Here is a 25,022-nt window from a genome sequence, read left to right on the forward strand (position 1 = left end):
CGAAGCGTAAATGTTCTTGCGTTCAAGGCCTCTCTCCCCTGACTTGAGCTCTTCTGCATGGCTTGTCCTTCAAAAGCTGAGTGACAATAATAAATTGTCCTACTTAAACAAGGCACCTATTTCACCTCTTCACTACACTCATAAAAAATTGGCAGTGCTAAATACTCTTAAAGATCAAAGGCCCAGTATGCAAAACAGGTCCTGTACACCAAACTGATGGGCTTCTCAGGGTTTTGTTGCTATGGTGCTATTGCCTTGACAGGTTAAAATATCCCTTGTCAGTCTCCATGGCAGCCTAGAGGGAGAAGTAACCATCAAAAAATAACTGAGTATTTTCTTTAACAACAGCCACTGAGTGGTTAATTTTTTTTTAAGCTTTAATAACCCTTGACTTCAAGTTTGGCTATTAACCCACCAACTGATCATTAACTATATGGACTGAATGACTGATTTCCAGAGGATTGGTGCAAAGCAGGATTAGTTTTTAGGGTTTTTTTCTTGAAGGACTCTAGTATCTCCCACCAGCAGACAGACAAGCTATTGAATCCCCCATAAGACTCCGGGGTTGAGCAGAGAGGTACTTGCAGGTTATCTGCATAGAAACACACTGCTCAGAGCTGATAAACTCACTGACGCTCTATCCTGCTTTCTAATTTAACTCAAGCCTTGCTGAGCAGCAGGAGTAACCTGACTGAATTGCTGGGGGTCACAGCTTAAGGTCTTTAATCAACATTCCCAGCTTAATCAACAGGACTTTAGCTAGACTGAACCACAAATCTGAATATTTCTGGTATTTACCCTGGTGCTTGTCCTTTTCCTACCAGGACAGCTAGTTATGGATAAATGCAATGTTGCTGCAGAAATGATCAAATGTCGATTGGGCTTCCCTTTTTTTACCCTATTCATCTTTAAAATGCCTACAGCTGAAACTTTCTAGTGGCAATTTGCTTAGGCTAGTTAGAGAATAATGTGCTAATAAACGAAAGGAGCATTTTTCTTTCATGAATAAACTATTCTGACTCAGAGTCCATATCCTAAGCCACAAGACCATCCTGCCTTTATGACTTGAGATCCGTAAGACCTAAGAAGCTGACTCTGACTCAGCAGAGGAGGGCTGGGATTGGACTGTGTTTGCTGTGTGTATCTTTCTTCCGAATACAACATAGCCAGAAATAAGTTAGGAAAAAGCCTCTGGTGCACTGGCCCTGATTTCTTTCTGGGGTTTTGACTGCTCCCTTTGGTATGACAATGAATTAAGATCGGATTTATAAATAGCAGTCTAACCACCCTTGTGCTGACAGGCACAAATGTCAGGAAATATGTAGTTAGTTCCACCGGCGCGGCATCTTTGAACTTTAATTTTAAGTACCTCTGTCATACCAGGGGAAGCAGAACAACACATCTGGAACTAAAAGGTTCCTATTAGACTTTTCACACTAACTATTACCAGCTTTTTTCCAGATAGGAGTTTTCAGCAAAATGTTTTCTAATTCAAAAATACTGATCCCTCAAAGCTATTGTTTTTCTTGTGAGAGTTACAAAAGAAAACATGCCCAGTACATTTCTCAAATAAAAGTAATAAGGAAAAGGTTATGAATATCAAAGCATCACTTTTTTTAATTATTGGCGTTTAAAAAAATATTTTCTTTATTCAAATGTCTTCTACAATGTAAATAATTTTACTTTTAAGTGTTAATTAAAAAAATCTTGAAAGCTGTGAAATTAAATATTTCCATTTACTCAAACTGCATTTTTATTGTTTGCCTGCAAATGTTTTCCACAGCTTCATTTTTTATCCCATTTTCTGACTTGAAGGACTTTTTCCATTTCAAGCACCTTCTCTCGGCTGAAAATAATAACCAGATATTTTGTGCTTGAATAAAAAATAGGATGAAATTCCAGCTAAGATAGGCTACATGAGCCTTTGGAATATGTTCACAGAGGAGCAGCACACCTGTGCTATGGCTTCAGATATAATAGCAAGGCTCTGCTGTAAGTCAGCCAGGTGAGGAGTGCTCCATCAGATTGAACATGCTGCCACCCTCCTGTAAGGAGTTCCTAGCATAAGATTCAGCAGGACAACAAAGTGGAGAGGAATAGACAAAGACTGGGGGACAATAATTTTTCTGCGTATGTTTATTGACTTTTCCAGTTGCAGAAATGCAATCCTGTTGGTTCACAGTTGGCAGGATAAATGTCCCAGTGTAACAAAAGCACCAGGTTCTCCAGCATTCATTTCTAATGCTAAAATCCTGCAGAAAAATCTGTTACTGTGCATAGGGAGGGACTGTTCCTGGTGGAGGCAAAGCTCACAGTGAAGTACCATCTGTAGCATTGGAGCCAAGAAGTTGCAGAGGCAGCTGCTGTTTGCCTTTCCTCATGTAGCATTCCTGCCTCCAGCCCTGCAGAGCAGTGGGACCAGGAGAGCACCAGTGACGCTGGCTGCATCCTGCACACCTGTAAAGCTGCCTCCTCAGGCTGTGGCAAGCTAACTCTAGAGAGGTTTTTCCAGCTCCCAGGAATGAAATAGCACCTCTGCCAATACAGTCCATAGCAGGGCCTCAGGAAAAAAAAGCCCCAGTATAACTACAACCACCTCCACAGTCACAGTTGTCATTGCCCCTGAGGGCAGAAACCATAAAAAAGCCTAGACTCAAAGCAGCAGCACTGTGCCAGCTGCATTTGCTGTGTGCCCTAGGCTGGGTTGCTGAGCTGCTTGGGCTGAGCTGCTGGCTGTGGGGCTGCCAGGAGGCTGTGGGGCTGAGCTGCTGGCTGTGGGGCTGCCACAGCTGCAGAGCTGTGAAGCTCTAGGGCTGCTGTGCAACTTGGATATGGCACTGGATGATGGGCTGTGAGGATGAGTGGTAGGGATTGCTGGACTCCCAGGATGTAGGGCTGCACAATGCTGGGATGTGGGGATGCTGAAATGCAGGTATTTGGGGCTGGGTGCTAGGCTGCGTGTCTGCAGGGCTACAGAACTGGACATTTGGATGTAGGTCTTCTGGTGTGCTTGGTTGTGGGACTGCTGGGACACCGACCTGGGGAGATATGAGGCTGCTGGGTGGTGGGCAAAGGGAAATGTTGGGCTGGAGGGCTGTGTGCGGGCTGGATCCAAGGCCGCAGGGGTGCTGAGTGGAGGGGTGGCAGGACTGCGGAGCGGCGTGTGAGGCTGGATGCCGGTCTGTGAAAGGTGCAGGGGAGGTGGGAATGAGGGGCTGCTGGGCTGGGCAGGGCGCGAGGCGGCGGCGATCCCGGGTTGCGGGGCTGGGATGCGGGGCGGCGGCGACCCAGGATGCGGGGCTGGGATGCGGGTTGCAGCAGCTGCGGTCGCCCCCTGCTGGTAGTTCCACCGCGACGCCCTGTAGCGGCCGCTTCCCTGCACGCCTGTCCATCCCCTGTTCGGCCGTAACAGCTGCCTGAATTCACAAGGATATTCACAGTATTTTTTGTGTTGCTTTGCTTTTTTGTTTTATTTTTTTTAGGGGGGTTTTCCTTCCTTTGTGCCTAGAGCTGGCAACAGGATCCTGTATGCCCCATGTGCGGTGTCCTGGGGTGCCATCAGGTTACTGATTTATTCCATTAGCCACAGCTTAGAGATCACAGCTTCACACTGAGGCTAGTTGTCCACTGGCTGAAGTCACTCACAGGACACTGAATCTTGGCATCATCCTTGTTTGCAGCTTGCTGTAGCCGTCTGCAGCGCAGAGCTGTGAGCAGGCATGGCACCCAGTGTCCTCAGCACCCCTCAGGTCCAAACTGCACAGCATCCCCACTAAGCAGCATGACAAAATTGTGCTTACAGGTACGTAATGGACATAACTCTCCTTCCCCCAGGGACAGCCGGGACATATACACTGAAAGCTCCCAAGCCACCCATAGTGAGGATATTTTTCATTTCCTTAGTGGCTACTTTTGCTTCCTACCCTAAAACACCTCCACTATCAGGCATGTCCTGGTATAAGTACAAATAGGCTCTGCTGCACTCATTTCTGGAGTTTTCCTGTACCACTTGTGCAGTGCTGGCAGCACAGCTAGACCTCAGGGAGTGAGACCTGGCACAGCATGTTTCTCAGCTCTCACATGCTCCATGGACCACTTTGGAGCGTTTTTTTGAAGCAAGTAAAACTTGATACTTGAACTGCTCACAAACAGCAGGAGGAAAACACTCTGGGTTCTACCCAATTTTAATTTGCAGACCCCAGTATTTTCCAACACAGGTGCAGTCCATCTGTCACAAACTTAAGGCAACTGACAATGGGGTTGATTTCCTTAGTTCCCTTCCCCTGCAGATAACCCTTAGGGCCTGCAGACAATAGGTTGCAAACTGTTGGTGTTGATAGATGATCTTCCTCCCCTTCATGCAGCCTGGAAAATTGCTTGCTTGTCTCTTATTAAAACAAATTAAATATTCCAACCCCAAACAATGCTATAGCTAATAATGGAAAGAGGAACCAGTTTAGGATCTGAGTCTCCTACCTCCTGATTCTTTCCATCCCCACCCCTCTGCTCTGGCATCCACTTCTTAGACTTTAATTTAATAAAAAAGTGCACAGATGTGTCAGGGAGGGTGTGTGTGTGCATACAGACTCACAATGTTAACCAGAACATCTGAGCAAGGCAAGGGACAAAAAAAATTATTCCAAAGGTATCAGTGTTTCAAACTGTGGCCTTAATGCAGGGCTTGAGCTGGCGAGGTGGGGAATTACAGTCTTTTCTACATCAGGAGCACCAAAAAAAAATCACTTTCTGCCTTTCCTACTCCTGAGAGGCTCTTCTGCCTTGGCCAAACAATATTTTCTGCATCAGCACCTCGGGATGGGAGCCAGTCATAGAAAGAACCAAACATATATAGCATGAATACAGATATACAGAGCAAGAACACATTTAGTGCTGCAGAATCCTGGAGGCAAGCTTGGCTTGCAGCTCCCATATATGTGTGCCAAGGTACTTGTATGTGCTGCAGTACAGACATGTTCAAACCCTTGCACAGCAAAATACTGGAGCTATTTTAAGGATGGGAAAGCATCTGGCTAGCAAACAAGCTTTGTATGTTTGGGCCTGGCTCTTTTTAAAGCCTTGTTTCTTCCAGAATATATGAACTAATGAAAATGCCTGCAGTAAAATACCCGATAAGCCTCTCCTCCTCAATAGAGAGGGTAAATGCATGTCATTTTCCAATTAGCTCTTGCTCTGAGCAATTATGTTGATCAAATAATTGAATAAGTGACAGGAATGTGAATTCTGGAGACAGTTAATTTAATTCATCTTCCATTTTATAGCCTGATTTGCATGAACACATAAACCAGGCTAATGTGTTATTTATAACTCTGAAAATACAATTATAACAGTCAAACATGAAGAGTTGTGTGTGCAGAGAGGAAGGTTTCTGCTAGTAAATTATAATAACAGCATAATGAGGGAGTTTGTTCTTTCTCACCATCATGTTGGACAGGAAGGATGTGAGGCTTGTGTTTGAAGGAGTGAACAGGGTTGGTGTTAGCAATAGCAGGTGGAGCAACAGCCCTGACCTGAACATGGGGCAGAGGGGCAGCTGAGGCCTTACCCTCCTGTTCTGTGAAACATCATGTATGCACTGCCCCAGGGACTTGTCAGTGAGCTCTAAACATCCCCCCAGCTCCCCATACACTGCTCTCCAAGTGAAGCTGAGCACCATTTTTGAGAGAGAAGCAGGACTGTGATCCTGGGCATGAAGGTGGGTGCAAAAGAGACAAACTAGGTGTTTCCTACTTGGGATTGGTCTTGGGTGAGCATCGTGGTGCTCTGGAAAAAGCTCCAGTCGAGTGTCCTCCACAGCAAGGTACCTGTAATAACCCTTGTGAACCTGGTCCCAGTTTCCATTAAAAGCATCAATTCTGCTTCTGAGTTTTCTTTAGGAAAAATAATAGTAATTAAAAAAAAAAAAAAAAAGCTTAACAGGAAAGCAAACCATTTGATTTTCTTATTAAAGCTATCTTTAGATTGCCTTAACTTATTGTACCTTTTATCTGAACCCCCTGTAGCAACCTGGCCTACCATCCAACAGGAACTAATTAGCAGAGATATACAATAATAAAAGTAGTGAACAGGCATGAGCCATCGCCTCAAAGGAGTATTACCTGGTTGAGTGTTACACTGGCTGCAAGGAGGAAATTTGTGCAATTAATTGCTTTCTGATTAAAAGTATTTGCAGTCTGGCCCTTAAATCTTCAAGGCCTAAAAACACATACTGACTTAAATATGGAATTTGCCCACGGTAGTCAAAAACATTGCCCCAGACAGCAGGATTCAGTGCTGTAATTTTTGGTTGGAAATAAACACTTTCCTGTCTAAGCATCCCCAAGTCAAGTACATAGAAAATGCTCCACTCAAAGCTAAAGGGCCACAAAAGGACTTGTGTGGGTTTAAAATCCTTACCATTTTCCTGTGAGGACACAATCTTACTGGCATTAATTTTACAGAGCAGGAGGCAGCAGAGGCAGAAACCCCAGGAAGTCTCAGGCTGAAAGGCTATTTAAATGGTAATAAACTTCAAGGGACAACAAAAAGTTGTGACTGATTGCAGGCACACCAGGAGAGGGGCTATCTGGTGTGAAGATGGCGGGTGGTGGTGGCACAGGGGCCTTCTGCTCACTACACACATCACTTGTCACCAAGAAAACAAGATGGGGTTTAATCCCACTGGGAGGGAGGAGACCTATTTCAGGCCAGTGGACAGCAGGAAGAAAATGCTCACTGTGGGAAGTTCTGGGGTTGGGTAGTGAGGGAGGATAGTGTGTGGCAGGAGCCCAGGGCTATACGAGGCAGCACTGGTGCCACATCTCAGAACAGCAGCTGATCTGGCCTCGCTGTGCACCTTTCACTAAGTATTGTTGTTTTCCCAAGGGCATTTCTTCCACCCTAACACGGTGTCACATATTACAGCCAGTCAGATGAAGCAACTTCATTTTAGCATGTCCAACTCTATTGTTGCTGCCTCCTGGAAAGTTGCAGCAGTAGTGACTTATGGAGCCTACTGCTCCCACTGAAGAAGAGGCAGGCTTTGTTTGGGATAACAATTTGTCACACTAGAGTTGAGGTGTCCTAGAAACACACACTTTTTTGCTCATGCACTGCCATTGCTCTAGTGTTGCCCCTCCATCACTGCTTTGCCAGTTGGTTTTGCTAAATTTGAAAGAAATTTACTGATGCTCCAGTCATGAAAAGCACTTTAGCCTCTGATTACCTCTGACTATAGGGACTCTCAAATTCAGGGGGACATACCATGCTCTCCAGTGTGTGCTTAGGTCAGAGGCACAAAGATCTTTTCTTGCAACCCTCCCAGTCCCCCTCCTCCCGAGTGACATTGTCATTGGTGAGAGCAGCAGGGAGGTTTATAGCCTGAATTATGTTAAGACATACACAGACGAACCCAACATGCAGTTTGGCCTCTTTCCTCCACAAAGCCAATCTGGCACCTCTGTTGTAGAAGTTGTATTGTGGAGTGGGAAAACAAACAATCTTGCCAATTGTTAGTGAGGCGGAAAAACAGCAGAATGGGAGCTGCTTATCAGAGACCTGCATTTTGAGACAAAAATTCACTGAGTCCTGAGGAAGGAAGGATTCTCTGCAGAGCTTGAAGTACTCTCCTGACAACCCCATCCTGCCGGAGCTGGGGCTGGGAGCTAGGCCCCTTCCTATTGTGAATACTGGGTCTGAAGAACTGAAAATGAACATAATAGGAATCCCCAGACTGCAACAGTGCTATAAAGCTATAATTAAAACAAAACAAAGCAAAACACATTAGTCTGAACAAATCAGACTGGCACAGACTGTAGTCTATGAATTGTGATTTTTAGGAGCAGTAAGAATGACTGAAAACTCAGGGAACTCAAAGACCAGAAGTGTGGAAAAGTTTGAGGCAAAGTTTTCCATCACTCCATAGGCAGGTTGGGGGGGTGTTTGAATTCAGATCTTAATTTTGCCCAAGTCTGCAGGTGTTTAGATTCACATGCCTCATATCACAAAGAATTTGACTAACTCTCTCACCTTCATGAGCATTTTAATTTTATCCGGATCAGCTTTCTGGAAGGACAGAGAAAGAACTGTGTGTTGGTGCAATTAGCTGATGAGCTGTATGCTTTTTTTTTTCTTTAATAACTTAACATCATCATTAATCCAAGCATCTCCAAGGATTTCCCAAGCAGCAGTGAAGTTAGCATTACCTGCTCTTCTCCCTGGTTCACCTTCCTAGTGCAACACATTCAATAATCACATGTCAACATATTAGCACATCTGAACAAGATTTCCAACAGCTGCAGGGTCAAATATATTTTGGGTAATCTAAGCCAATGCCTCAGAGCCCAGCTCCTGCCATAACGTGAGGAGATTAATTTCTCAGCTTTCATACTTGCTTTTAGCTCTTGTACTGGTCTATGAGAACAAATTGAATGCAATCCTCTCTGCTTGCCTGCACAGTGGGTGCCTGTTTTCCCTGTGCCGAGGTGATGCTCACCAACACAGAGTTCCTGTGGAACCCCGCTGGTCACCCTGCCCATCACAGCTCACTTCCAGTAATTTGGGGAGCAGGTTCTGTCCAACCTCTTGTATTATCTTCTGCTTGTGTGGGAAGTGGGATGCTCAGGCCCTCGAAAGGAATCCAGCTACTGCATGGGGAGGGAGAGAGAATAAATACCACAGGGCCACAGAAGGGTGATCTGAAATTGCCTTAAAACTGCCCTGATCAGTCACATTGGGAAGGGTTATACTGCTCGCAGGTCAGCACAGACCAGGCCTCTTGCTAGTACTTTCTCTCTGGTGTGTCAAACAGAGCACATCTGTAGCAGAGAATCTAGTTCAGCTTGTAACCCTGAAGTTGAGAACTGTATTACAGGGCACGTTGAGGCCACTAAAGCTTTATTAGCAAAGTTTCCTAAATACACAAGAGGTAAAAACTCTGTGTCCAAGGTGGCTCAATCAAATTCTGATCTATTACTCCAGTCATCCATTCCCTTGAAATGATAAAGAACGTAAACCTATTTTCCCCACAGTTTGCAATGTTTCTCCACTACTTTTCAGAATTTGTAGGGATTGAATTCATATCACAATCCTTCAGTGTGTGAGGAAAAAGATATGGCTACAGCCTGTGCTCACAAAGCTGCTTAACAGATAAGCCCCATCCTGGATTTGATTTTCTTCAGAGAAAATATACCGAAGAGTCTGCAGAACTACTAACATTTTTAAGTAAAAGGTAACACAATTAAATTGTATGAGTTGTGCAGCAGAGGGAATATAACGAGTGTATAAGTTATAAGATTGGTGGTGGGGACCTTCCACGTTACTGTGCTGGAATGCAAAGCTGTGCTGTGAGCATGAAGTCTCATAGGAATTTCAATCCAATATTGAAGTAAAACAACAAGAGGACACACAGGCTTGACTTTGACAAGTCATTAAGCTGAACATCTTACAACTGAAGCTGAGACAAGCGACTTTTCACATCTCTGCGGGGGTTTGAGGTCTAGCAGAGTGTTTCTCAGGCAGAAGAAAAGTCACATGTTGGTACATACCTTTAGGAAAAGTAGAAACGTGAGATACTCTGCAGAATGCCTGCCAATGGTAAAGAAACACAGCAGGAAAAGAAAACATGAAGAATTAAAAAATGAACAGTACAAGAATTAGAAAATGTAGAAGTAAAGCACTACCAAGGAAGGAAAAAGAGCTGAGCCTAGCATCTGAACCATTCACTGCAGCATCTTCATCCCCCAGCATGCGACCAAAACATGCCAAGCCACGCTGCAAGGCAGCACAGCTTTAATGCCCATGCCTGTCCACAGCTTGCTGAGGTTTCAGTGCACAAAGCTCCATCTAGTGAGAAGACGGGTTGTACTGCACATTCAGCATTCAAGTTAAGTATGGATTGACTCCAGCCACAAAATAATGTCTGGAAGGTAACAAACCCTTAAGGGTTACGCTGCCTTGGTGTTGATAATACCTCACACACCGGAAGTCCCATTAGAATAAGTACAGCCTGTACTCAATTTGAATCAGATATAATGTCGAGAAAACATTTTCTTCCAACTTCACTCAAGTGACTTCGTAAGAATGTAACTGAAGTGACATCACCTGACTTTCATCCCTTGGCTGCCGCCTTCATCTCCCTCACAAAGGACTGATCCGAAGCTCTTTGACTTCACTGGAAATTTATTAAGTGGACTCCAACTGTGAACTGTCCTCTTTCTGATGGTGATGCAATAAAACCAGAAACACACCACTACTGTCATATGGCTAGAAGTTTTAATACATGGTCTTCATTGTTCAGAAAAGTTATTGCATTAAATCCTTACATAAGTTCATCTGAACTAAAAAATAAAAATCTTCATTTTACACATCACAATTTTTTCACAGCAGCTAAAGGAAACCAGATTTTATATGCCATTGTGTAAAGAAAAGAAACCTCAACAACCTAGTTCTTTCTCAAATCAACAAAACTGTTATCATAATTTTTTTGTTAACTGAACTAACAAAGCATGTTTCATTTAATTGCACACCATTTCTTCATATTATTGTTTTTCTTTTACTATGACTTCAATAGATTCACCAGTTACAAAATATCAATGCTACCTAGTGCAGTTTATACAAACCCACAGGTGTTTGAATTGCGACAGGCACAAGAACAGAATATATGATGACCCAAATGAAATGCTAGATTCCCTGATCCATTAAAACCAACATCAGTGTAAGCCCACTGCTGCATGGATGACAGCAAAGACAAAATCAGTAGGCTCTGTGTGCTATAGATTGATGAAGGGCTCAGTGACAGAGGCATAACAGAGCACGTGGCAGAATTACATTCTACATTTTGTCCTCTGATGAGAGTAAGCACCAGCTTGAAATAGAAGCATGAATAGGGCTCTTTTCCTATTCAATCTTATGCCAATGCTGGGAATCAGGAAGCAATAATTCAGCTTGTTATGTAAAATCCTCAAGCATTGCCATAATCAGTCTTGAGTCCCAGATCTTACCCTTCTCTTACACACACACACACACACACACACACACACACACACACACACACACACACACAGACAAAGGTTCATCTGTATTTATTTTGCTTTCTTCTGCTGCAAAGGAAATAATGAAATATACCTGTGTTCTCAAAAAAAAAAAAAAGCCATTCCCTCTCCCTCTCTTCCAAAACACCCATCACCACAGAGAGCTCTCACTTATAATCCACTTGAAAGTATTTCTCAGATTGCTATCTTGGCCCACTTTCAACAGATGACAGGGATTGTATCACTTTGCTATACTTCACTAGGTTATGGTATCAAAAATAGTTCACTAGTGAAATAACCCATGGGGCTCTCTCTTGGACATAACATGTTCATATAAGTTCTAACTCTCACTGTCCCTGTCCTTTAAAACAAAACTAGAGGTATTTCAGTGGGTTTCAATCAGTTTCAGCTAGGAGCAATGAGTTTAGTTACCCTTTAGAAACATTTTGTATGACTTCCATGATTTGCTAGCAAAAGGCTCATGCACTGAAAAGCAAGTGAGCAGTGGCAGCAGGATGCTTTGCAAAATCTGACAGTTCAAAAGGCATTCAAAGAGCAAGAGAACAAAAACCAGCCATGAAGTGAAAACTGCATTGAACTAGTACTGTGAAAATAGGCAGAAATGAAGAAACTCCAGTATAAGCAGTTATGCAGAATGTTTTACTAGTGACATCTGTTGTTTGTTCGGGCAGTCACAAGGCATTCATTAATACAAATTGCAAAAGCTTTAATTCAAAAGTGCTAGAGGAACAGGATACTCAATTATTACAGTAAAGAACACTTACTGAGGGACTAGTACAAGGTTATTTAGCTGTAACATGATTTTCTCACAAATAAGAAAGTTTGTACCAAAGGGGAAGAAGTTTACCCAGCTCAGAAGTTTATGCTGACAGCTTTCTAAAGCCAGCCTTGACACAAGACTTGGCTTATTTTATTTTCACAGACATATACTGCACCAGACGGCCACCACCACTCAATCCAAACATACAAGCATTTGTATAAACTTCCCCCATTAACATCAGAGTTCCAAACCAAATTCTTGTGATTTCTGCAAAAAAGGCAGTTCTCACTGGTTATTGCTGTATTACAGGAAACAATAGCATTTGCAGGAGACTCTGTATTTTGGAGTTCACATCATTTACCAAAAGCCTCAACACAGTCTCTTCATCAGGTGCTGCTTCTGTACAGCAAAACTAGCATTCTGTCTCTTCCAAACAAAACAGTACCTTCAGACTCTCTCCCTGCCTTGCAAGTCTCAGGAACATTTAGGCCTCTTCACTCTGGTTTCTATCAGCAGACAAAGGCCCATAATGCATTTATGACAGCACCTCAAGAAACAGTGCACACTTCATTCAATGGACGTGACCCCAATGAAATCCATGAGAAAACATGGAAGAGGAACACAGAGAGTAAGGGAAGCAGTTTATTCTCACTCCTCTTGAAGGGAACAAATGGTTCTGACAGCAGGTTTGTTTTCAGAGAGCTGCAATTTAAGTTGACAGGCCAGCTCATTAAAAGAAGAAGCTCCTTCACCAAACACCAAAACTTATACTGAAAACATTTTTAATTTAGATCTGCCTCTGAAATGAAGATAATCTGAATATTACAAAAATGGAAAAGCCTGCATTGTTACCACACAAATCACACTGTGCAAACTCATGTCATTTATCTGCAGTGCTGAGTCACATCTGGATGGTGGACGTGCCTCACCGAATACCACGCACTGGGAGTGCTCCAGCACTTCCCCTCCTACCAGAACTCTGTCTTAAAGAATTCCTACAGTGACATGATGAGAATTGATCTTTTCCTGTCATATGCTGTACATATATTTAAGACTTTCACAGACAATTAGCCAAAAAATGTGTATTACAGTTATTTCCCAAATCACAAACACTACAAAAGCCCTTCTTACAGGATATGCCATCCGAGGACATGTGACCTCGACCTTCTCACTTTCCCAGCCCCCATCCACCAAGTAAAGCATTGCATGCTTGCAGGCATTGATTCTAAATCTTCAGCTTCTGCAATGCAGCAGCTAACAGTTCTGCATTTTTCAGGGACTCGAAAAACCCCCCACTGAGTTCATATATTTAATGTACAACATTTTCAGTAAGTGCTTCCACACCCTGTCCACAGGACCACTTCACACCACAGAGGTGGTACTTTCCGGATTTACACGCATCAATCTTGAAGCATTTCTCAGATCCTGTAGCTGCTTGGCTGGCTTTCCAACTCCTTCCTCAAATCTTTTTTCCACAACAGGAAGGACAGTTTCATACAGGAAAGAGGCGTTCTGCCTAATGAATGCCTTTTTCTCAGGGTCCTGTTCACACCGTAAACTGTAATCAACATGCTGGACGGCCACCAGGATGATTTCCACGAGACTCTCCAAAAGAACCATATGCAGCTCTGGAAAGTAAAGCTTTAAAGCTTCCTCCAAGAAGGCCATAGTCTGCTTAGTGAAAGCTACTACAGTATAACTAAGGTTGACCCAGCAGTCATCACCTGTGTATTGGTCAAAATTGCCCACCCCACAGCTCCTCATCTCCTCCCTGAGCTTCCCCAGTGCCTCTGGAGTCATTAGGTTCATCTTTCTCCACATCTCCTCAGAGTTGCGGTGCTTGGTGGCCTCAATGATGATATCCTTGTAGCTCTGTAAAGCGCCTTTGATATCCTTCACCAGAAGGGCATGAATGATAAAGGTGAGATCCAGTCCAATCTCGCTAAGCTGCTTGCAGTGCTCTTTAGCTACCTTGGGTATTAATGAAAAGCAAAGGATGTTATTAGTGTGCAGGCCCCTTTTATGTCTTACCAGTTTATCAAATTTATCATCGTCAGAAAAGTGAGAAGTGTTATTCATACTTCACATGTTTCTAATGCTTTTAGAATCTCCTTATTAATGAGAAAGTAATAACTGAAAGATAAACCCTGGCTGCAAAAATACTCTGCACAATTACATTATAACCCGCTCACACACCCATAACCTGAAAAAGTTAGTCTTGCCAAAAAATATGGAAATGTAGTCCAGGACACCCTTGGAAAACAAACAGAAAGTCTCGATGTACTTATAATTCAAATATAACTCATCTAAACTTTAGGATCTCCTACTGGTTAAAGGCAAATTAAGAATAAACACATTTTGCATTTCCAATAAAGGCAAGGCTTTTCTTGCTGTGTATTTTTAATCTTAACGCTTTCCTCTGTTAAATTGAAAAAACCCAAACTAACCTCAAATGAATATTAACCTTTCAACGCAGGAAACATCTCTGGAGACCTGCTTAAGAGTCAATAGCTAAACTCGGGTTAGAAAAGATGATTTAAAGCTTTGCAGCCTTTGTTTTGACTTTCGTGTCCCACCACCCTCTTTAGATCCTCTTACCTTGACGCACTCTGCCGCAGTTGACAAACTCTCTTTGCTATCAAATACTTGCTTACTGAAGGCATCGACAAACATCCTCATGGAAGAGCGGGCCCAGACAACGAAGGCCGAGTAGCAGCCGTTGTTGCCAGCGAAGTCCGTCTCAAACTCTCTGGCCGTCTCTAGAAGGCTGGTGAAGAAGACGTGGCAGAGCTTGTGGATGTAGAGCAGGGTGGCACCCTCGATGCGCAGCTGTCGGATGGCCGTCTGCACCGCGGCTGCCCGGTTCTTCAGGAAGAGCTCACAGGCCTTGGTGGACTGTCCCAGGCGAATGAGCTGGGACACAGCTCGGCGGGTGGCCCGTGGCCCTCCTCGCAGCGACCGGTCTGGAGACAGCTCGAACACCAGCACGTCTGTGAGCTGCCGGACCCGCTCGTCGACCTTGGCCCGCAGCTCCTTCACGGGCTGGCTCACAGGCTTGTCCCCCAGGTACTCATTGAGTTTATCCAAGAGGTCCACTGCCCCCTCGAAGTCCCGCTGCGCAATGCAGACATCCAGGTCCTCAGGCAGCTCCTGGATCCACTCAAGTGAGAGGTCTACAACCTCCTCCTCAGCAGAGGGCTCCTCCTCCTCCTCTTCCTCCTCATCCTCATCGAAGGGGTTGGTGGATTCGGGGGGTGTTGGGGCAGGCCGGGGCAGGGCCTCCTGCTCCAGGCGCCGCTTCTCGCTGAGGGCCCGGTTGCGCTTGGTCTCCTCGAGCACCTCCAGCCACTCCTTCTTGATCTTGGCGTTTTCAGCCTGAAAGATGCGGCTCTCAGGGAACATGAGCAGCTTGAACATGTCCTTCATGGGCGGGTTGTCCTTGACGTTGACCACAGCCAGCCCGTCGAGGGGGTACAGGGCGTCGTAGCGGTAGGCACCGCGCCGGTTGGGCAGCGCGGTGGCCACGAGCAGGCAGTCGTTCATGAGGAAGGCATGGACCCGCTGGATCTGCGCCATGTGGTCCGCGTCGTACTCCACCAGGTCCCCGTTGTACACCAGGTACTTGCCAGGGCTCTCAGGCAGGAGGTCGCGGCAGCCCTCCACCTTCTCCAGGAGGGTGGTGAGGGTGCGCTGCCGCCCCTCCTCGCTGGCCGCCGCATCCTTGGCCGACAGCGGCAGGAAGGGGTCGGCGGCGGCGGCGCGGCGGGCGCCCAGCGCGGGGTCGTCGCGGTCGGCCTGGAGGAGCAGGGCCTGGGTGACGGCCTCCATGATGCCCTTCTGCTCGGTGAGGATGTGGCTGAGCTGGTACATCTCGCTCTCCAGGTAGCTGATCTCCCGCGCCGTCTCGATGAACTGACGGTAGTTCTGGTACACGTTGCGCTTCAGGCTCTGCGCGGTCTCTTCGCTCAGCGCCTGGATGCGCTGCCGGTGCTCCTGCAGGTCCCGGTCGCCGTCCGACTGCTGCGACAGCTGCTTCACGTACTCCCCCGCCGCGAAGCCGCCCGACTCCAGCTGCCGCCGCAGCCGGCTCCCGCCGCCGCCCTCGCCCAGCGACAGCGCCATGGTCCCGCCGCTCCCGCCGCCCGGCACCCGCCTCGCCGCCGCCGCCGCCGCCGCCGCCACCGCCGGGGAGAGCGCCGCGCCTGCGCCGCGCAGCACGGCCCGGCCCGGCCAGTGGGAGCGGCCGGCGAGGGTGACGCGTGGGGACGCCCCGCCCCCGGACGGGGTCGATGGGGGGATCCCGGCGCGTGCGCATTGGGGAAGGACGGGGCGGCTTTCCATGGATCGCTGCTGCGCGTGCGCCGGAACGCCGCCGTTTCCCGGCGCATGACTTATCAGCATGGCGGAAGCTGTGCCCGAGATGGAGGATGAGGATTTCTTGTTTGCGCTCCAGCTCCAGAGGGAGTGGGAAGAGGAGGATAAGGCAGCGGCAGCGGAGGAGGCGGCAGCAGCAGCAGCAGCAGCAGCAGCAGCAGCAGCAGCAGCAGCAGCAGCAGCAAAGCGCGCCGATGTCCCGCCGTACCGCGCGTCCCCCCGCCCGATGTCGGTGGTGGACGAGGCGTGGGAGCTGCTGGACCCCAGCCCCGACGTGCACGGCCTGTTCGTGCACTTCAACCAGACGCTCTTCTGGAGGAAGCTGGAGGCTGTCACGGTGTCCTGGAGCCCCCGCATGACCAGGTGCAGCACCGTGGGGCGGGTGGTGGTACGGTGACGCCGCTCTGTGTCGGGAGCTGCCCGCCGCACCTCCGACGGGCCCCGGCAGCTGCCGGTGGGGGATCAGAGCTGTGGGAAGAGGCCGTCACCCCTCGAGCAGCATGGCTGGGAGTCTCGGGGAAGGGAGGAAGAGCTATCGTTTGTCACTGCGTGCTGCTCCTACTTGTGCCGCCGTAGGCGCGCGGTGATTCTCTTCCCAGATACTTGAATGTCCCGCATCCCTGGTATAGCTGGCACAGCAGGACATGGGTGGGTCGCTGTCATCGTCTGGTTTGCCTTTCGTCTGTCGTCCCTGGCAGCTATCAGTGGCTTTACCCGGGGTGCGGGCAAGCCCGGAGAGATGTTAAACTGGAAGGAATCCCTTGACACTTGTGGAAACCTCACGTACTCGTGTTGCTGCTCTGGTTCTCAGTGTTTGCGATAGTTTTACAGCACAGCAGAGAGGCAAATATGAACGAAAAATGGTATATCAGCAAAACTTAGAATAGACTAGGAAGGGGAACATACAAGAATCTGAGACTAAACAAAACCAGAAAGCTTTGAGGTGCGGGGTGCAGTTCTGCAGAAGGTGCACTTGCTGGTGGCTGGAGTTCTGCCCTGTCATATCCTCTGCTGGTTGCGCTATTCTTTAGACACTTGAAAGTCGTTGGATATTGAACTGGTAGAGGACTAACTCAGTAACACAAAAAAGAAAAAAAAAACAAACAAGTGTTTTCTGATGGATTAGCACACAGAAGTGATGGTTTAGTATGAGTCAAAAATTTAGGGAGGGTGAGGAGTGAAATTGAAGCAACCAGCAGTTAAGTCAGTGTTTGCTGCTGTGAATCTCTAGCCTCCATTTAGTGCATTTCACTCCATCACGAGTTCCAAAGGAAACAGTCCTCTGCCTCCTAAACAGGTTTTTCTACTCTAAGGTACTTGTCGGGTTTTTTTCTTTGCTGGTTTTTTCATATTCTGAGTGACCTAGCGTGTGTTGGAAGGGGATGGCATTTTAACTTAAATTCTCCATTTTTTCATGTACTACAGAAACAAGTAGATTTTTGTATTTTCTTCCTGCCTCTCTTTTCAGCTCTGCTGGAATCTGTACATATCATGAAAAAAGTGGATTGTGTTCCATTCGTCTGAGTGAGCCACTACTAAAGTTAAGACCAAGGAAGGATCTCGTTGAGGTATTTGAAGACTGGTCATGAATCTGCACATAAAATTTATTGTGCCTCCCCCCTGCCTTGCTCCATATGAACATTTTACATTTCTTAGTGAGATTCTTACAGACAGTAACTTACAGATCATAAAATAGTGGTGGCTTTACTGTTATGTTTGTGTGGCTTGTGTTGCAATATCATGGTAGTCTTTAGTTTTATGTTTCTAAATGGACAACTTCAAGTAGGAGTCTAAAGTCACTTGTTTATTTTACTGACTTTATAAAGAGAAAAAAAGACCCCAAGTTTTTAACTCCTAAATTATCCTTTAGTGTTCAAAACAAACATGGACTGTAGTTTTGAAAGGGCCAACAGCAGAAAATATGGATATAGAATATGACTTTGTGTTGCTTGTTGTGCCTCTGTCAGAACTGCTTCTTTGAGCTGACTGAACATTCAGATTTGCCTAATGAACAGAAATGCTGTAGAGTTTCAGCTTTCTCACAAGTGGCTCTTTTTTTTGGATTGTAGAGGGAATAATTTGTGACTTAAGTTTGAGGATTATTTCTTCTTTTTGGAATGTCACTTATTGTAGAAATTTTCTCCAGTATGTTTTGATAGTATGGGAATTTGGTTTTATTATGTTTTCGTGACCCACACTGAACATGTGAACGCTCAAAGATAAGATCGGTGTCGCAATCAATGTAGAGGACTAAAATACTTGCAGCTTAATTTTGAAACTATACATAATGGCTTGTCCATAAATATCTAATGATTTGCATAATTTCAGACACTGTTGCATGAAATGATCCATGCCTTGCTCTTTGTTACTCATAACTACAAAGATCGTGAATCTCATGGACCAGAGTTCTGCAAACACATGCGTCGCATTAATCGCTTGACTGGAGCCCATGTCACAGTAAGCATAATCCTCTTAACCTGATTTAATAGAGCCTTCTTCCTGATTTGGTGTTTTAGTTGCCCAGTGTGGTATGAGTAATATGCTTGTTCTTGCCAGACACTCAACAGTTGGTACCAGTACAAATTTGCTTCCAAGTGTGTGCCAGTTCCATAGTTATTTTGTTGGGGACAGTGGTGGGAACAGGTTGAGGAAGATGTGGTGAGTTGTTAGTTGTATAATTTTCAAGTATACTCTCTGTGAGTATTTTTCTTTAAGCTTAATGATAGCAGGGATAGCTCCATGTTCGGAGTAGTATTGGTGGAAGAACAGTGTATTTTAGTTATAGTTATTTTATATCAGTACAAGCTAATGATACTTATGTCGGTGATACTTTAAAATAATGTATCTGATAAGATCAATTAAGGTAGTAGCTGAAGGGAGAATACTGGTATGGTTTGCTATGCATTCTAAACAGTTTGTCGCTCAGGGTGAAATTGTAGATAGATTTCCAAAGTGATTTTATTGCAGTTCAAACAAGATAGCCAGGACATATTCCTACACATCTTGTCCTTTTTTTTTAAGCTTTGTTTTAATGGTAGCTAAATGTTGATCAAATTTTACCTGGCTCCAACTCTTTTAACTGGTAATGTAAAAATCACAGCAGTAGTGGAAAAAATGGACCGGTAATGGATTTTTAAAAAAAATATTGTAAGCTACTGATATAAAAATAGAAACTTTCTGACTGACCGTTTTATTGTTTCGTTTTGTTTTTTTTACTTAGATTTATCATAACTTTTATGATGAGGTTGATGTGTACCGCCAGCACTGGTGGCGATGCAATGGCCCCTGTCAAAACAGAGGACCTTATTTTGGGTATGTGAAGCGCTCGATGAACAGGGCACCCTCTGCACACGACCTCTGGTGGGATGACCATCAAAAGACATGTGGAGGCACATTCACAAAAGTGAAAGAGCCGGAGAAGTTCTCTAAGAAATCAAAGCATAAAACTGAGACAGCAAAACTTCCACATTTCAAGTCAAAGAACAAAGGTATTTTATTATTTCTTTTCCTTTTCCAAACTGATTTTTTCCAAATGTTTTCTTGGAACATTTTTGGACCAACCACTACATAAGCTTTGTTTAGATGTTACTGTTATCTAGCAAAGAATAGGACCTGAGTTTTTTGTGCATTTCTAGGCTCCTTCTCGACTGAATTGTCTGTAAATAAAGTTTTGTTTGATGCACTGTTTTCAGGTAGCAGAGGTTTTGTATGAAGCATGTCAAATATTAAGCCCATGATTTTTAAACAGAAAAGTTACTAATTTTTTTTTTAATCTTATTTTGCAGGCAAGACACAAATGCATGGTACTCAAGATCTGATGCCTTTTAGTGGAATGGGTTACCGGCTTGGAGGAGGAGACAGTGTACTTTCAGAAAAAGACACAAATGCCAGCAGCAGCATTGGAAACAGTGAAGCACATGGTTCACAGCATCATTCAGCAGTAAGGAAAAGACCAATCCCTAAAAATGAGATAAAATTTGAAAAATTACCCCATAGTGGCATCTTTCCACTTCATACCGATGATGGCAGTGAGAAGATCAACTTAACTTTAAAGCATGAGTTTCCTAAACTCTCTGTTGCTAACACAGAAGATTACGAGAATGATAGTGGATTGCCTGCTAGAATGGCTCACGTTAGGGAATTAAAATCAAACCAAGGCTCTGCAAATAATAAGAGGGCTCTGCCGTCTCCCAGCTGGCCACCCAAACAAATTTGTCTGGAGCAGACAACAACAACTCAGGTTGCATCTGAGAAAAAAAGCTTAGAATGTATTAATACACCACAGCGATGGCCAAAAATGGAAGACAAAACTGCCTTTGAAAAGTATTTCATTAAAAAAGGGGGTACTGGTGTCACTTCAAGTATAAATACAACTATGAAAACCAAAGCTGAATTTACACAGTCCTCTGCAAGTTCTAGCAATCCTGTGAGGCAGGATAAAAATGTCAGTTGTCCTGTCTGTGGAACTGAGGTTTTGGAATCTAAAATAAATGAACACCTTGATTCTTGTCTTGCATGAAACAGCAGAAAGCTGTCTCAAAAAGATAAATCAGGGCTGAAAACATTGCTTGAAAGTTACTTTGCTCAGAGTTTGCTTAGCTGTGGTTACATTCCTGTGTGCCTGTTCTGAAATGGAATTTAAACTGTTACTGACCCCCATATCCTGACACTAGTAAGTAAAAGCTGCTAGCAATATTGGTAAAGACTGTTCCTGAACATGCCATAAAACCCTTCATGATTTTTTCAGTTAAATTTCCAGTCCTTTACACATCAAATTAGGATTAAAATGTTACATTAGTTGACAGTCTTTATTTTACTCCTTTTGGAAGCCAGTCAGCTTGGTGGTTGGTACCTAAGAGACCAGTCAGTTGAGTACTAAAGTCATCGTGCCATGAAAAGTTAGGAATGTTTTCTAGATAAGCTTTCTGAAACATTAATAGTTCTCTTGTTGCACTAAAGTATTTAACGGGTTAAACATTGAATAGCTTGATACCTCACCTGTAAAACTGTAAATATGTTTGCTTAAACATAAAATTGTTTTAGCACAGTTTTTAAGCAAAATTGTTTTATATCTTGCTGCTGTCATTTTCAGTGGCTGTATCAGCCTGGTTTGTGCATTTTGCCTCATTACTTGCTGCTTTCTTAACTCTTTTTAAACATTTTGTATTTTTTAAAATAATGCCACTACAGAAGTTTAATGTAAATAGTTTTGTTCTTGCCTACTCTAAATAAATTGTTACTGAATTTTAAATTTCCATTAAGCCTGGCTATTTTGTGCTACTTACCAGTGGGTTCTTCTGTATATCTGGTAACAGTCTGGTTTAATAGAACCTTTCTGATTTAATGCTTTTCCTTCTTAAATTTCCCTGTAAAAACAGGTGCTGGTGAATACAGATTGCATCAAATTCTGCTTTTCCAACCTATTTTTAAAACAGTTTCACTTTTGTTGCACTTCTGTGAAAAATTTTACAAATACTGATTCTAAATCTTGATTTGCCATGTTAATTTTCCATACTTCCATCCTAAAACGGCAGCATCTATCAGTGTTTCCAGTGAGATTTGACATTTGTAGGGATGGGACTACCCAGAAGTATTTCTACTGTCATATGTTTTTAAGGTGAGGACAAGATTTGCACCACAAAGGGTCTCTCACAATATGAAGCACTTTTGAGAGATATTTCCCTTATGATTGTTCACATCAGTTTCCTCATTTGTCTTTCCTACTGTGACAGATAAGAGTAAAGGAGAAGGAAGGATTGTGGGTATTGTTAAATGTGGTTTGGTTTTTTGCCCTAATGTCTTCTTTTACTTCTAAATTGTTCATTTGAACAACAAATAGAAAACAAATGTGAGATTTGGCCTGGGGAATTTAGTGAATAGTATAGCCTGTTAAGGTAGGGAGAGGGGAACTCAAGCTATAGGCAAGTTCTGTATCTAATATACAAATGTCCTAAAATAGATCTGTTGTCCAAACAATTGAGCAGTTCTGGACCAGCTGTGGAAAAACAGTACCTCTGCTTACATGTTTTTACAAGGAAGTTATTCTAATGCCAAGATTCCTTTTATCTGGAAAGAAAGGCTCTGCAGTTGCCATTGCAGGCTAGTAGTAATGTGTCATGGCTCCCCTCTTTTGGGGTATGTTACTACAAATGCTGTTTCTGTAAAATGTTCTTGAATACAGTGTCCCACCCACAGTGATAACGACTACCAGTACAGTTTTAAAATATGTTGCTCAGTTTGGGTCAAGGGTGAGAAATTTCATCTTCTCTATCAGTTGACTTTGTCCTGAGTGAATTTAGATACTGCCTAGAACAACGCAAGCTGGTAATGAGTCTTGGACAAACATGCTTCACCAAAGTGCAGCATTAAGTTGCCTGACTGGAAATTTGAGAAACAAGTTAATAGACTTGATTTCTGGGACAAAGCAAGTATGAAAAAGGGTCAAGTGTGTGCGTGCTGTTTGTCAACAAATGGTTCTGCAAACTAAAGGCAAAAGCCTTCTCATTTTGTGGTGATCTACTGGAATTGCTCTGAATGATTCAGAGAAGAGTTCTAGAGGTTAAACTACCTAAATGGGGGTTACTTAGCTCTTTCATTATTATAAGAGACTGCTTTCGAGTTGCCCTGAAACTGGTTTATCAGGCAAGAAATCTTGAAGGTCAAATATTTTCAAGTGTTTTTATGGAAACATTATCTAGGAAGTTTTCTTAAAACTTGAATTCTGATGAAGCAGGGGGAAGAATTTTTTCTCTGGACTACTACAATGCCTTACTATCTTGCAAGAAGATACGTAATAGAAATAGTCTGCTTTCTAACATGTTTTAAAAGCAATAATGTGCATTCTTCTATCCTTTAGCATCTCCAGTAGTCCAGTCACTATTTGTTTTCTCCTAGGATATCTGGGTCACCTGGGAAGCATATTCTCACAGCAAGTTCAACCCTAATGCCCATGCATAAGCTGATGAGCGGGCTATTTACATCTAGGTGGAAGCACCCCAGGCAGGGCAAGTGCTGCTGCCCAGACTCTATAATCAGGAATCAGTTACCTGAGCCCCCCTTCTAGGAATATTTTCCAAGAGAACAACCAGAGAAATATTGTTCATTTGGAACAGGCTGTGCTATCTGCCTCTGGTCCAGTGTTAGTGATGAAGGACACCAGGTAATAATCTAGTACAAAATCAAAGGCTAGAGAGGGCTTAGTCATAACTGGACAAGTAGTGAATAAATCCTGAGGTGCAAGTTTCCCTTGCTGCAGCAGGGGGACATGCCACAGACTAAATGGTTTGGGGGGGTTTCCTTCTTCCTCGTGTGTTCTTCTGGAGCTCCTCAATTCTGTTGTATTTTCCATACACACCGCATGTCTATACATCCTTCAAGTAAAGCAAGTTACACTGTACTGAAGGGTAACAGCAAGAAAGAATAAATGGTGAGTTTCTGAGGAAAAAGACAGGTGGACATTTCTTCTAAGTGGTTTAATTCATGATGATGGCGGGATGATGCAGACTCCTCTGGCTGGAGAATGTTAAGAAACTGCCACCACAGGAGTTTGCTTCATCACTGCTGGCTCTGGTCATCCTAGAACACCATATCCATGCTGTTGCATTTTGCCACCTTCAATTGAAAGGCCACTAAAAGGTTGGACTGGCTGACCTGAGGTTACACCTGACCTACATCTCCTTATGAGCATGATTGTTGCTGCCTGCTTCTTACCAGTTAGCTGGCATTCATCAATTTTACACTCCAGACCGAAATGCCCAAGTTCCTACTTGCATCTGGATTATTACAGCTGTTTTGAAGTCTTGGGCTTAAAGGAAACCATTTTTTTCCATGTGAACATAAAGACTCTACATAAAATTACCCTTGAAGTGTATTTTATGGGTAGACAGGCCCTGAAAGAGACTTGCATTTCCCTACATGTGCGTGTTTTCAAATACTCGTATCTGTGGGAAAAAAATGCCAAGACCCGGGCTGTGTGGAGCTTTGGGATTCTACAGCAGGCCGTTAGGTGGCACTCCTTGCACATAAAGAATACTTACTTTTCCTCTCTGACCTATGCGGGAAGAGAGCTCAGAGTGCGAGATTAGCAGGCTCGTATTTCACCTACATCTGCACTCCAGGCTGACCATGGATCAGTAGGAACCCTGACTGAACCACAACAAGTTAAGGGAGGAGGAAGGAGGGGGAGAGAGGGAATATCTGCAACTGGCTGGAAGATGAGAAGTAAATTTACAACTAACTGGGTGTTCTATGAGTGATGCTTTTAGCTTTGCTGCAAGAGGGACTTGGAAGATGAGAGAGTAGCTCCTTTTTCTAATTCGGGACTCATGAGAAACCCCAAAGGCATCCTTTTGTGGGCTACAGTTACGGCACCACTTGCATCCATTGCAGTGACAAAACTAATTTTCTGTTACCATTTGGCATCAACACAGCTCTGCAAGAGAGGCAGGACAGAGTTTTAGGAAGTCAGAGAGGCTTATAAAACACCAAATTTAACTTTTGTGCCCCAGCTAAGCCAGGGAGCTGGAGGGGTGTGACAGGCTCAGGGAAGGGTAGTGTACTACAGGTGCGAAAGCTTAAAATGGGACTCAGCCATGGCCTTAATTCCTGTGTTTCCTTTTAGCTTCTGCCAGGTCAGGCTGCTTTAAGACTAGATTAAATTTCTAAGCAGGTGCAGCAACTTGGCCTGAATAGCTCGCACTGTTTCTGTTCCATCCATCCTCTATCGTTCGCATCATTTCACCTGCTTTTATTCCGTAGTAAGTCTTCGACATTTCCTAAACTGCATAACAAAGAATGTTTGAAGGGGTAAACCCCAACAAGCCAAGTATCTGACTCCACCA

At 44.2% G+C, this 25,022-nt stretch overlaps 2 protein-coding genes and 1 long non-coding RNA gene across 3 annotated transcripts; 1 reads left to right on the forward strand and 2 right to left on the reverse strand.

Moving 5' to 3' along the window:
* Positions 1-3,606: 3,606 nt before the first annotated feature.
* On the reverse strand, positions 3,607-9,560 carry LOC127469330 (uncharacterized). Its single transcript, XR_007903950.1, has 3 exons — positions 9,543-9,560; positions 8,026-8,061; positions 3,607-3,772 (listed from the first exon to the last, which is right to left on the reverse strand). It is a non-coding gene; the product is annotated as an uncharacterized LOC127469330 (long non-coding RNA).
* A 690-nt stretch (positions 9,561-10,250) lies between these two features.
* Positions 10,251-15,962, reverse strand: EXOC8 (exocyst complex component 8). Its single transcript, XM_051783471.1, has 3 exons — positions 14,407-15,962; positions 11,039-13,779; positions 10,251-10,998 (listed from the first exon to the last, which is right to left on the reverse strand). Exons 1-2 carry the CDS (start codon positions 15,928-15,930, stop codon positions 13,171-13,173), a joined length of 2,133 nt encoding a protein of 710 aa, XP_051639431.1. The 5' UTR covers positions 15,931-15,962; the 3' UTR covers positions 10,251-10,998; positions 11,039-13,170.
* A 146-nt stretch (positions 15,963-16,108) lies between these two features.
* Positions 16,109-21,433, forward strand: SPRTN (SprT-like N-terminal domain). The gene is made up of 5 exons (XM_051783472.1): positions 16,109-16,545; positions 17,651-17,750; positions 18,511-18,639; positions 19,403-19,670; positions 19,968-21,433. The coding sequence occupies exons 1-5, from the start codon at positions 16,208-16,210 to the stop codon at positions 20,699-20,701; spliced, it is 1,569 nt and encodes a 522-aa protein (XP_051639432.1). The 5' UTR covers positions 16,109-16,207; the 3' UTR covers positions 20,702-21,433.
* The last annotated feature ends 3,589 nt before the right edge of the window (positions 21,434-25,022 follow it).

Source organism: Manacus candei, unplaced genomic scaffold (genome assembly GCF_025592945.1).
Source record: "Manacus candei isolate 608988 ecotype Guabito, Panama unplaced genomic scaffold, ASM2559294v1 h1tg000017l, whole genome shotgun sequence".
Taxonomy (NCBI): domain Eukaryota; kingdom Metazoa; phylum Chordata; class Aves; order Passeriformes; family Pipridae; genus Manacus; species Manacus candei.

What these genes read in the sequence shown, in the direction of transcription:
- EXOC8 (XM_051783471.1), bottom strand. Translation starts at nt 15,930, where the DNA reads ATGGCGCTGTCGCTGGGCGAGGGCGGCGGCGGGAGCCGGCTGCGGCGG. An exon ending in CTGCGGCAGAGTGCGTCAAG is followed by an intron (nt 13,780 to 14,406) that starts GTAAGAGGATCT and finishes TTAATACCCAAG; the next exon opens with GTAGCTAAAGAGCACTGCAA.
- SPRTN (XM_051783472.1), top strand. Translation starts at nt 16,208, where the DNA reads ATGGCGGAAGCTGTGCCCGAGATGGAGGATGAGGATTTCTTGTTTGCG. An exon ending in CAAGGAAGGATCTCGTTGAG is followed by an intron (nt 17,751 to 18,510) that starts GTATTTGAAGAC and finishes GCATAATTTCAG; the next exon opens with ACACTGTTGCATGAAATGAT. An exon ending in TTTCAAGTCAAAGAACAAAG is followed by an intron (nt 19,671 to 19,967) that starts GTATTTTATTAT and finishes CTTATTTTGCAG; the next exon opens with GCAAGACACAAATGCATGGT.